General features: G+C 43.9%; 1 protein-coding gene across 1 annotated transcript; it reads right to left on the bottom strand.

Moving 5' to 3' along the window:
• Nucleotides 1–2,311: 2,311 nt before the first annotated feature.
• LOC134397745 (pantetheinase-like) lies at nucleotides 2,312–10,497 on the bottom strand. Its single transcript, XM_063124667.1, has 7 exons — nucleotides 10,256–10,497; nucleotides 10,033–10,163; nucleotides 8,651–8,843; nucleotides 8,005–8,299; nucleotides 6,354–6,727; nucleotides 4,724–4,894; nucleotides 2,312–4,585 (listed from the first exon to the last, which is right to left on the bottom strand). The coding sequence occupies exons 1-7, from the start codon at nucleotides 10,466–10,468 to the stop codon at nucleotides 4,466–4,468; spliced, it is 1,497 nt and encodes a 498-aa protein (XP_062980737.1). The 5' UTR covers nucleotides 10,469–10,497; the 3' UTR covers nucleotides 2,312–4,465.
• Nucleotides 10,498–12,333: the final 1,836 nt, after the last annotated feature.

Here is a 12,333-nt window from a genome sequence, read left to right as displayed (position 1 = left end):
GCCCAACAGTCTAGGCTGTCTGGGCAGTTTACAACTAAAACCATGATGTGACCATCCAATTTAAAACTTTAAAATCACATAAAACCAGAATAAGGTACAGTCTAGGGAAAGCTTGTCTAAAGTAGAGTGACCAACTGTCAGGATTTCCCCGGATTTGTCCTGGTTTTTGTTCTTTCCATGGTGTCAGGGGGGATTTTCTATAATTTTCAATAATGTCCTGGAATGACACACCTTCCCCTTTAAGGCTGCCATTAGCACGGCAGGAGGGAATGACATGCTTTCTTGAGGCACATCATTCCCCCACCCCGAGCTCCAATTGAGGTCTTAAAGGGGAAAGTGGGTCATTTGTGGACATTATAGAAAAGGCCCCAATTGGAGTGGATGGTGGTGGTGCAGAATGAAATCCTTTCCCCTCCTCCACTCCAATCGGGTTCTTTAAGGTGGCGGGGGAATAACGTACTTTCTGCAGGACTCAGAAAGCTGCTTCCCCACACACACACTAGGTGTCCTCTTTTTTGGTTTCCCAAATATGGTCACCCTAGTCTAAAGAGAGATGTTTTTAGGAGATATTACATTTTTCTGCCTCCCGAAACGCATGAGGGAAGGTTCTTCAGAGGGTGGGTGCCGCTGCCGAGGTGATTCTTCTTCTTTCTCTCCCCACTTCTACCTTCTACCACTACTGCCATTTCCCTCCCTCCTCCCCACACCAGTTTGGTCACCTCCTCTGGATTTCCTCCCTCCAGTAGCCAAGGTGGCTGGATTCCGCCCCTGCTCTGACACCTCTTCCTGCCCAAATGTGCGTGCGTCAGCTGCCTCTTCTCTTGCGCTGCAGCAGCTTCTGCCACTCCCTGCCTCTTTCCATCTGCTTAGCCCCCACCTCGCCACCACTACTGCTTCCACGGCCTCTTCCCTCCCCTGCTCACAACTCCCTACTTCCTAGCTGAGTGGGAAGAGAGAAGTGGCAGTGAAAGTGGGGTGGGTGGTGAGGAAGGGGTCTTGGCGGGCACCATCGGGTCTTGCTGCACTTGCAGGTGCTGTGTGGCTGACCCCTGCTTTAACCCATTGACCCTGCGGATCCCCCATGCCTGCAATTCACATTGCCAAAAAGGGAACCATTATTTCACATACACTGCAATTATATTGGAGTAAAAAAAGAAACCCTCCAACTGGCACTGGATGTTCAGCCCTGCTAGTTCTTTGAGGTCATAGAACTATAGCAGTAGGAGATTAGATTCATTACTTCAGCACCCCTGGTCCCTATCGTACAACATCGTAGATTGCTTATACTCAGGCTGTACCCCTGCCCTCACACCAGGCCCCGGCCCCAGAATTATTGTCACCTCAGGCATGGCAGCACTGCTGCTCACCCGCCTGCGCTTGCTCAGCTGATAGATCAGCCAGCTGCTCCCTTACTTGCTCACTTCCTCCTCTATTGAGGGGGTAGGGGGCTTCTTGCAGGTGCCCTGCAGCTGGAGCACAATGTGGGAGCAGCTGGGCAGGCAAGCCAAGTGACTGGGCTGGTGACTCAGAAACACAGTCTGCCTCTTTCACCTTCTTCCCCAGCCTTGTGGGAGAGTTGTCCACAATATCGTGAGAGTCCTTGCTGTGGAGCAGCAAGACTTCCCATGATGGCTGAAGAAGGTGGAAGAGGCCAGCCAGGAGGCCAGCCAGCAAGCGAGGAAGAGGGCAGGTGGGTGCCAGAGGAAGAGGAGGAGTCATGGCATGAGGGAGGGAGAAAGAAAATGGCAGCTGTCAGTGGGGGGCCCTTTGGGTGGGGAGAGTGGCACAATTCACTTCTCTTCCTATTCTGTGCTGCCTGATGCACTCGCTTCAGGCCGCATCATTGTAGTACCAACCCTGCCTCACTTAGCTGACAGGTATCCAAATGATGAAGCACAGGCTCAGGCTGAGCATAATTAATATATATATATATATATATATATATATATATATATATATATATGGTCCACGGTTGCTGCAACCACTCGAACTCACTTTATTAAAAGCCAGCCAGGTAAGTAAACATATGGCACCTCAATCACCTTGGAAGAAGACTGGAAGAAGACACCCAAAATCAGCTGCCTGAGGGGGCTACCTGTTTTGGGCTGGCCCTGGGCTAAGAGCACCTTTTCTTGTTTATATCACAAGAGCTTGCTCACTGGTCTTCTTTTAAGATCTACTTATTACAGTGCAGTGTAGCGGAAGTTTATAACAAAATGGTGTTTTAGGCAAGAGTATTTATGTAAAAATAAGGCAGGGGAAATTACTTAAATAAAACACGATGTTTATTTTAAAAACTAAAAGTCCATTCAAAATATTTTCTTTATTACAAAGCATGTCAGTCACTTTTCCATACAAATAGCATTCACAGTGACTTACAACAAACTGAAGTAAATTACGTTTCTGGCTAATTAAATGGAAGGAAAAACTGGGGTCAAAAGCTTAATTGCAAGTTTCCATGGGTTTAAGTAATTTTGTGTACATTTCAGCCTGAACAACACAGCTGGAGACCAAACAGTGGCACAGCACATAGCAAGAGCAGCAAAGGAACAAGAAACTGGAAAATGTGGAATGACACAGTTAAGTAAATCTTCCCAAGAATACTCCTGGACACCTAGCTTTTTCTATTTTTGATTGGTGGAATTGTTCATACGACTGGAGCAGGAGAAATATGAACTCACACATATGGGTTCAGGACAAATAGAAGGCCAGATGTCATAATGACCTTGTGAAGTATGAGCTGGATTGGCCACACTTCCCACCCCTAATGTGAACAGGGGTACTTCTAGAGAGAAGGCACCAAACAATACCAATCAAAAGACACTGTTGAGTGATTTACTGCATGCTCCTGACTGGCCACTCAAGGAAGTTTGTTGGTCCATTACATGATGTCATCAACCTCTAGGATGTCTTCCGCACCTTTGCCTGGTAATCCCATTCTTTAAAAAAAATATCTTGGATATCATGATTCTTCTGAAATATTGTGAGATTTCCTAATGAGTTGCAGCTGGAGTTGCACTACAAAGCACCCACTAGAGGGTGATGTCCCATTCAAGTATATCAGCACCATGAGGAGGGGAAGTTTTCAATTACAGATCACATGGTAAGCAATTCAACCCATGTGGTCACCCCTCTCCGCCCGTGTAATGCAGTCCATTGGAATCACACAAAAAAAGCAGGAAGCACAAAGCCCTGGTAAGACAATGTAATTTCCCCTTAATGTAGAGACATCCCTCATCTTTTCCCCCTTAACATATTTTATGTGTGTGCCAAAAAAGAAAAAGATGGAAGAAGTGGTAGGAAAACATTGGGGGGGGGGGGGCGTTTACAAGTGCAATTCTATGGATGAGGTAGGGTAATTGTATGATTAAAAATTTCATCTGGAAGTACCCAAAGTAACTTAGGAACTAGAAGGGAAGTTACAAACACAACGAGTGTTTCTAAGTATTAGCCCCTATCAGGGACAAAGCAGTTTCTACTAGCAATAAAAAAAATGTTGAACCTCATCAGATGGCGGGGGGCAGGGGGAGGATCGCATTTCACTACCATCGCTTTGCCTACTGCTCCTGTCCCACAATAGGGACAAACAGCTTCCTTTTTCTTCACATGGGGAAGAATGAGGAAGCAGCAATGACCACATGGCCCTTTCAGTGGGCATTTTAATCATGTTGCTTCTCCTGCACAAAGCAGGAAAAGGTGGCAGGTCTTGTTATAGTAAAAAATAAATAAATCAGATTTTCCAGGTCTTATTTTTTGATAGAAAAAAGAGCAGAAGGATAAGGACATGCGTGGGAGGCATGCATCATCATCAAAAGGGCCCGCAAACATCTGTGAATGGCCAATAACGTGCGTGCTATAAAATGCTTGTCTCATGATGGTCGTCGATTCCTCCCTGATGAGCAGAAGATGACAGACAGTGGTCTCTACATGTATATTTTGAATTGGCACTAACTGGCATATAAGGTTCTTTTCCTCCCAGTCATAAGATGAAGATTACATTTGGCTACAATTTCATTCACAGAGAAGTATAAGTATTAATAAAACTAACAGCAAAAGTTGCATCTGCCACGTTCATGGTTATGTGTGATGGCAGCTTCCTCCCAATCTGGTTCCCTGCAGATGTATTGGATACCAATTCCAATAATCCCAACCCAGCCAATGGCCATGGTGGCTGAGAATTATGGTGGCTGTAGTCCAACAATCTGCAGGACAACAGGTTGGGAAAGGCTGAACTGTAGCATGAGCAGGGGAAACTGTCATGCGATTCTCCTAGCTGAATAATCCTCCTGAAACAAGCAGCCCAGTTTGTCCTGCATTGGAATATTGGTACTGTTTATGTCTGCTTCTGCTGTACGACCCCCACAGAGTTCAGGAAAACAGAGAGATAAAGTTAAATTACAGCAACTGGATGAATATTTGAGAGTGTCGATCATGCAAAAAGGAAGCGATGCAATGAAGGACAAACTCATGAAGAAGTGGAGAGTGGATGTGGCGGGTCTTTTTCAAACCATCTTCCAAAAAGGGACACAGATAAGACTGGTTTTGATATGGGATGGTTGCTGACCAGACGCCCATCGTTCAATACCTGTGGGACAGAAAGTGTAGGTCAAACAACTGTACATGGGGAAGCAGGTTTGTTTGACAGTGTGCATGAAAAGAAAGACAAAAATGAATCACTCACGATCTAAGACAGCAGGTTGCAATCAACTTCTGCTTTCCTTACCTGAAATTCTCCGGGAGCCAGTTGAGTCTCGGTGAGCAAGACTTCAGGAAACACGTAACTAGTGTTAAATGTCCCACTGAGGGAAACGTAATCGAACCTTGTATGAGCACTGTCTACTTCCTGCCCACACGATTTCAAATCGGTATTGTTACACTTCACAAGTGCGCATATCTATGGAAAGGGAGGAGAAAGTCATTTATGGAACTAAGCCATCCATATCAGTGAGAAAACCAGCCTCATCTTCATAGAATGAAGGAAATGCTCGCAAATAAGCTATACACTGGAGCCCCTGGGATTTGGAACAGTCTGACACTAACGCCACACGTTTATTTATTTAAAGCATTTCTACCTCCTCTTCTTCCAAAAAGGGTGGCCTACATAATATTAATAAAAACAAAGGAGTCCCTACTTGCAGGGGTCCAGGGGTGCCTGGGAGCATCCACTCCCCCTCTGCTCTGGTAAGTGGGGTTTTTAATGGGAAAATGGGGCTGACGTGTTTTGTTTTGTTTAGCTGTAAATGTGAAGGATCAAGGGGGGAGGAATGGGGTGCTCCCTCCCTGGAGGGATTTCCAACCCCCCCCCTTTAAATTTTATTTATTTTTCCTTAACAAGGCTCCTCAGGGGCACGGAGCCTTCCTCCAATCTAAAAAAGTCAGGGTAAGTCCCCGACTTCTTTAGTGCGGAGCTTCAGGGCTTTTCCCTTGGATTGATTCGGAATGGTGGCTGCATCATGAAGATCACCTGCCCCCACTCCGAAGTAATCCAGGGGCAAAGCGCCCATGTGGATGAGCCCCTTCTCTTTCTCAGCATTGCTACTACTTGCTTGTTTGACAAGTACAGCCCCAATGAGCAAAAGGGCAGTGGTATCTGCTTTTCCTCCTTCTCACCATCACTGTTGCCTGGTAGCTTCATCCCACGTACCTGTTTCCCCTGAATTATTCCTACAGCGCTAAGCTGTCGGCATTGTTGTTGTTGTTGCTACCGGGCGGCAAGATCCTTTGCATACCAGGAAGTGGGTTTAAGGAAGGAAATGTAAAAAAACACACATAAAAAACCAATGGATGACCCAATCCAATTCAAAATTGGTATGCTTAAAGCTCTCCTTAATATTTATTACTGTGCCAATTTTGATGTCTTTATCTTTAAAGCTTATGCAGATGTAAGCATTTGTTTAATTTTTCTTCAAATCCTGCTCCTGCGCCCCAGTGGCCACTCGGATGATACGCTCGAAAACTAGTATCAAAATATGGCGAGTCTTTTGCTTTTATAGCACAATTAACACAGGATGCATGGGAGTACTTCACAATAAAAGCAGATTATAAGCTGGAAAACTTCGGAGTTCTTTGCATGCAATTCACAGTGATTGCACAGTATAACGCTGGTGTGATAAAGCTCTGGCTGAAGAGAAGGAGCAACTCTACGGGACTCTTGTATAGTTGGCCCCAGCTGGAGTGTGGGCCCTTGCAGGTGCCCAAACATGCCTACCCTTGAGAGTGGTTTTGCTCCTGCTTCCACAGTGGCTAAGTCACCAGTAAAAGGATGAAGGGGTTGAACAAGAGAGAGACAGACACTGTTCTTCACAGGAACAACATTCCACAGCCCACTCATCCCAGCTCACTAAATCCTTTACCTGCAGGTAATACTGTCCTTCAATTACATGAAGCCCATCGAAAGCACCCAACGCATAAACTTCATCCTTTTGCCTTTGCGCTATCCTGTAGCTCAAATGGCAGCAGAGACCTTTCTGACAGACGGTGTAGTTTCCTACTTCCTGGGATAGTTCCGTGAATGTGAAATTATCGAAATAGATGCTCGCAGTAAACACTGGGCTCTCTGGGGACAAGTGCTTGAGGCTTGAGGCATATAAGCTCCAGTTGACAGGGGGAGGATAGGTGGGGGAAAGACGGGGGTGAACATCAATTTCCGCAAGCAGGAGTTTGCCATTCTGCGTTTCCATATCGAAGTGATACACCTTGGGGCCATCATGGGCAAAGATGCCGCTCCCTGTAGGTGATGAAAGAGTTTGGAATGAGGCCTGTTTTAAGATCCATTTCTCTGCCTGAGTGAGGTAAGGATTATGACATATCTACAACGAAGCATCCTGACAGCACACCTCTTTGATTTCGTGGTAGAACCTGAAGCCCGACAAAGAAGCTAGAAGCACAAGATGCTACAAAATGAAGCATAAGGAAGTGCATTGGATCTGGACACAGGAAATCCAGAGTGGCTCAGTGGTAGAGGCCCTGCTTTGCATGCAGAAGGGCCCAAGTTCAATCTCTGGCATCTCCAGATAGAGCTAAAAAGACTATACAGTCTGCCTAGTAGCTGAAGAAAGGGACTGCCATTCACATACTATCCCTCTTACCAATCCAAGCACAAGCAGAGAGGAGGTGTTCCTCATAAGTGCTTATGGAACCATTGTTCCAGGTAACACAGGGTAAGTATGCTTAACTACGTTCTGCAATTTCTACCTTAGGCTTAAGAATATCATTCAGTCATACGTGTTCCTCCTATCTGAAAAGCATAGACTAAGTAGCCAGTAAAGACTGAGCAGACTCAATACAGACACTAGGTTGTATCCAGCTGTATCTTGTCTGCAAGCAGAATAGACATCGCTGGGGGGATGAATTCCCCTCCCCCCTCGAGTCCCCTATGCCACCCTCACATCTGCTTCAGAGGGTTAAGGGATTCTCCAGAACACATTTAGGGGCACACAGGGGCTGCATGATGGAGAAGAAGAATGAAAAGTTCTCATTGTGTCTACTTGGTAACACTGGATTTAGCCCAATAACATTACTTTGCTCTTTCTATTGACTTCCTGCTGTTGTTTTCCTCATCCAAGACACCTAGGCTTCAGGATAGGAAAGCTATTGCTCCTTTGGTTATGGCTATCAATCATCAAACTTTTCTTCTCCCAAACTAATTAGTCCATGTAGATCTTAATGAAATGTCTTATGATGGCAATATGAATAGACAAGCAGTAGTAAACAGCCTCGGGTCACTTGTTAACACAAAAAAGGTGTTGCTTGCAAATTCAGCACATGCCTATTGCCTGACTTCAGCGATGCATGCAAAGAGCTCATAAGTATGACTTCAACATGAGAGGCTCTTTTATAAGGTTGATCCCTGAACAAAAATCAGAGTAGAAATCCAACATTTTCATCAGCATTCCATAAATTAATCCTGACTTTATGCTCTTCCTTCTTCCCCTCCCCACTTTCTAGTCTTGCCTTCCTGTGCCTTATCTAGGCCGAAGCAAAGTTATTCAAAGTTGCAGTTACCAGTAATGTCCCATCTGGGCTTGTGTATATTAGCTGCAAGGACGTTGACGCGCATCCCCATAGCCCAGGCTGCGAAGTACTGAACAGCCGACAAAAGTGGTAGACCATTCGTCCAAGCAGTTGGAAAGAGGATCGTGTCCACGTTGAACTTTTCCACCAGTGATATGGCAGGTTCCCGAAACTGAAGCATATCAGCGCAAGTGAAAACACCGAGCTTCCCAAAGGGGGTAATGAAGTTAACAAACTGTGGCTCCTTCGCATAATTAAAGTAGATTTCAGATGCAAAAAGGTTGTACTGTTTATAAGACAGGGGGGGAATGTAAATCAGTGGAAGAAAATTACCCAATGAAGACAGAAAAAAGTTTTGTTGCTGTTGACTCTTATCTTAGGGAGAATTTCATTTTTCTTTACAAAGTTGTGAAAGCAATTATTATTTTACAAATTGCATGCCATGGGCATGTATAAATTTCTACTCCCCATTCAGTTGGGGGCCTCTCTTTCTCAGTGGCTTGTACATTTGACAACTTTTTGGATGGGAGAAGTGGGAGCACATTTTTCTTCTAGATCAAATACAACATGGATTTGCACTAGCTCCCATGTTTGTTTAGAGGAATGGCTTACAAATCCAAAGGAGAATAATGCTTACCTTGTGATAACGTGCCACGAACTTCCCTTCCCAATCATAAACAACATTGGTGTTGTATTGATAGCGACCATCCCTGGGGCATGTGGGATCACTGGAGTTGCATGGTTTCTTGTCCCCCATGTTGGCAACCACGTAGATGAAGTAGTTCTTTGCCATGCAGCTGAGTCTGACTTGCACTGGATTGAATCCAAACCTAATTTTGAGAGGAAGAATGTAAATAACCAAGATAAATTCCATTCAAAAGGGAGGAAACAACGGAGATTTGGCATTTCTGAGAACCTCTGAATTCAGAATGTGGTAGTTTAAAGAAGAATGAACAATTAAAGGTCTGATTATAGCCACTCTTGCCAGAAGAATGAAGAAATAGAAAATAGGTAAGTTAGTTGCATTGATTCATACAGACGTAATAAAGGCAAGGAGATGGGCAAAGATTTAAACCTTCTCTCCTCATGTGCCATGATCCTGATCCAGAGCAGGCCAAACTAGAATAGATAATACAAAGCTATATAGTGTATTTGATGGATAACAGTCAGTCCATTTATACAATGACTGCTGTTATGTTTGTGTGCTTTTAGTTTTTTGTTTCAGTAGTACTGCTTAATTTTATTGGACTACATCAAGTTGCATGCATATTATTGTTTGGTGAACTTGTCTTTTACTGAGTGAGAACCAAGCTTCAGAAAACATATAAGTCCAATGAACTAAAAGAGAAATTATTATATGACATGGAGAAATTATTATATGACCACCTACTGCGATCAATTTGGGCAAACAGATGTAATAATGCTTACAAGTTGAATCCGTTGCAATAGTTACAGAACTGTAGAAAGGTGAAGTTTCTTCACCCCAGCATTTTATATTTGTTACACAGGAAATCTGCAATCTGCCCTGAAATGTATTTACGTAGAAGTAAATCTCATACAATTTGTTGTTATAAGCAGCAACTTATAAGTTAGGATTATAAAAGTATTTAAGATTTTAGAGGTTTTTTTAAATACTCAAACAATATGCAAATTGCAGACAGAAACATTAACCTTCATAAAGAATCCCTTGCAAACAGTGCCTGTCACTTTTATTGCAATATCAACTTACTTCGTAATTGCAGCACAACTTTTTTTTTTTTTTAAAGTATAAGAAATCAATGACAAAGTAGCTCTTTGGTGGCAGGGCCATGCTATAATAGATGAACAGAGTTATGCAGTTATTGTTAATTAAATAACCAGGAACCAATACCACGGTATATTCACAATGACTAACCTAGACTGGACTCTCTTAGAACTAACTGATTTACGTTATATGATGTACATTACTTGAGGGAGTTGCTACTTTGAATACCAACTTTTCAGTATTTCTGTTTGGGTATGAAGGAGATAAGCAATTACCTTTCAGGCTCATTGCATGGAATCCAGTTGACTTGAGGATCTGGAATATCCTCAAGGTAAGAATAAAGAGTTTCTCGTGTGAAGACCCAACCGTAAATGCCATCCTCGGGTGTCACAATGATCTGGGCTCCCTGCAAAAAAAAAAAAAAAATCTGTTCAAACATATGCACCCCAAGGACAGATATGGTATTTTGAAGGTTATCCTCTAAGCAATCTCCAGTACTTGTGCAGCAGCTGCTTTGATGGCTCCTTCTAAGATGTCTAGATTTTGGTTCATCAGCCTCAAGGCTTCTTCTGGAGTGACAAGTTTGGGGGTCTCTCCTGATAGTATAACCGCATGCTCATAGACAGCAGCAATATAGGTGTCCAAGGCAGAGGCCTTGAGGGCAACTGCAATCAGAAATATAGCGTAAATGGGAAGCTGGAAGGTAAGCATCCTTGCAGAGTCTGGCTGTTGCCCAAAATGAGAAAAGCCAGGAAGTTGCCTTGCACTACAAGAACTGATTTATTCATTATAGGGGAAGTCCCATTTCACAAGACCACGCCCCAGTGATGGGAAGACAAGAATGTGTAACATGGATGATTGCCACACATTAACCAAATGGTATACCTCGGACTAATCTCTTGCATAAGTGCATGGTATTTGTCCATGTAAAAGGAAATATGCAAAGGCTAAATACACAGAGCATTTTCTGCTGAGCTAAGCCCAGCTAGAAGGGCAGAATAAGGTGTGTTTGAAAGGCCAGGTTTCTGGAACTGAACTTGATAGAGTTCATTAACTAAGCCATCCTGTCCCGTTTGGCCATTACTTGAGTGGTAGAGACTGCTGGGATCTCCTTGAATGAAGAAATAAAGTCAAGATCCAAATACTCATGCAAGACTAAATAAACAATTTACCTTTCATTTCATCATCAGAATCATCACTGCTTTTTCCTGTGGAGTTTCTGAACAGTAAGATTATTACGAGGGGCAGGGGATGTCCTGGCATCCCCCAGAGCCTGAGGTCCACAGAAGCATGGCACAGATTCAGCTTCCCCTGTAACGATGTCCCCAACTGATCTTTGCCTCCTATAAGCACATAGCTGCCATTCATTCCAAATGGGAAAACATAAAGTGTGGCATCCATTCATTGATTCATTTAAACCTGCTCTCTGCTCATGTGGCCTGGCCTTCTCAGAGGGGTAGAGTGCCCACTTGTGAATCACCAAAAACCGGGCATGCACCCCCAAAAAAGATTAATCAGATAAAATTTGCATATGGTAATTTATATGTATAGATGCAAATTTAGACATTATTATAAGAACAAAAAGAGGAATGCAGTCCATCTCACCATAGCTGGGGAAGGCTATGACCGGATGAGCTGTATGCCTTGCTCAGTCAGCTGCTCAGGTGCTGTTCATGGGCAGCTTCAAGGCCCGGCTCTTCCTTCTGGTGGTTCTTTCGTGTTACACCGAACTTGCCCTGGGCATCCTTTCAAATAGAGGATGCCTTCAAAACAGTCCTCTGACAATACTTCAAATAGAGAACTATCCTCCATAAAACAGGTGTCTTTCCCCTCCCACCCAGCCCTCAGAATGATGGCTAGTATTTTGCTAGTTGATTGGCAGGTAGCCCAAATAATTTATCTCTGCCTGGGTTAGCAGGACAGGTATATTCTGTATTCAAAGGAATGTGAAAGGCAGGGCTGAGGCCTTTCTTGAAATCTCAAACCTGATGACCAATTAAAATTTAGAGAGCTTCTTTGTATACTTTGCCGGTTATTCTTCCATTGGGTGCTAAAATAGACAACTGTGAGGTGAACCTATGTGGAAGCATGCAATGTGAAACTGTCCATGAGAAAAGCGCCTGGCCACAAATCCAAACTGGCAATTTTCAGTGACTGTCCCTGTGATTTGTTAATATTCACAGCAAAGCAGAGGTGAACTGGAAACTGTAGTCACTTGAAATCAAATGGGTAATCTAAAGGAATCAACAAAATTCTAGGGATGAATACAATTTCACCCATAGCAGACCCAGTTGAAACAGTGGGTTCAATCCTGTGTAACCTTATGCTCTTTAGCTGAAGGCACGTCCCATTGCACAATGGTGGGAACTTAAATTGTTCAAAAGCATCATCAGTGTTTTGTCCAGCCTGAGACTGTGATCCATGACATCAGGCAAGGTAGGAGGGAGCTTGGTACACCAATCATGCACCAAGCACCAAATACACATACGCCGTATGGTAGGCGGTGGGGAGCCTCTTTGAGCCCAAGGGCCAAACCCATCTTAAGAGAAGCTCTCAGGGGGCTCATTCGAGCGGTG

The sequence above is a fragment of the Elgaria multicarinata genome, chromosome 4 (genome assembly GCF_023053635.1).
Source record: "Elgaria multicarinata webbii isolate HBS135686 ecotype San Diego chromosome 4, rElgMul1.1.pri, whole genome shotgun sequence".
NCBI lineage: Eukaryota > Metazoa > Chordata > Lepidosauria > Squamata > Anguidae > Elgaria > Elgaria multicarinata.
Note: the sequence above shows the minus strand (reverse complement) of the source record. Positions and strands in the feature narration are given on the sequence as shown.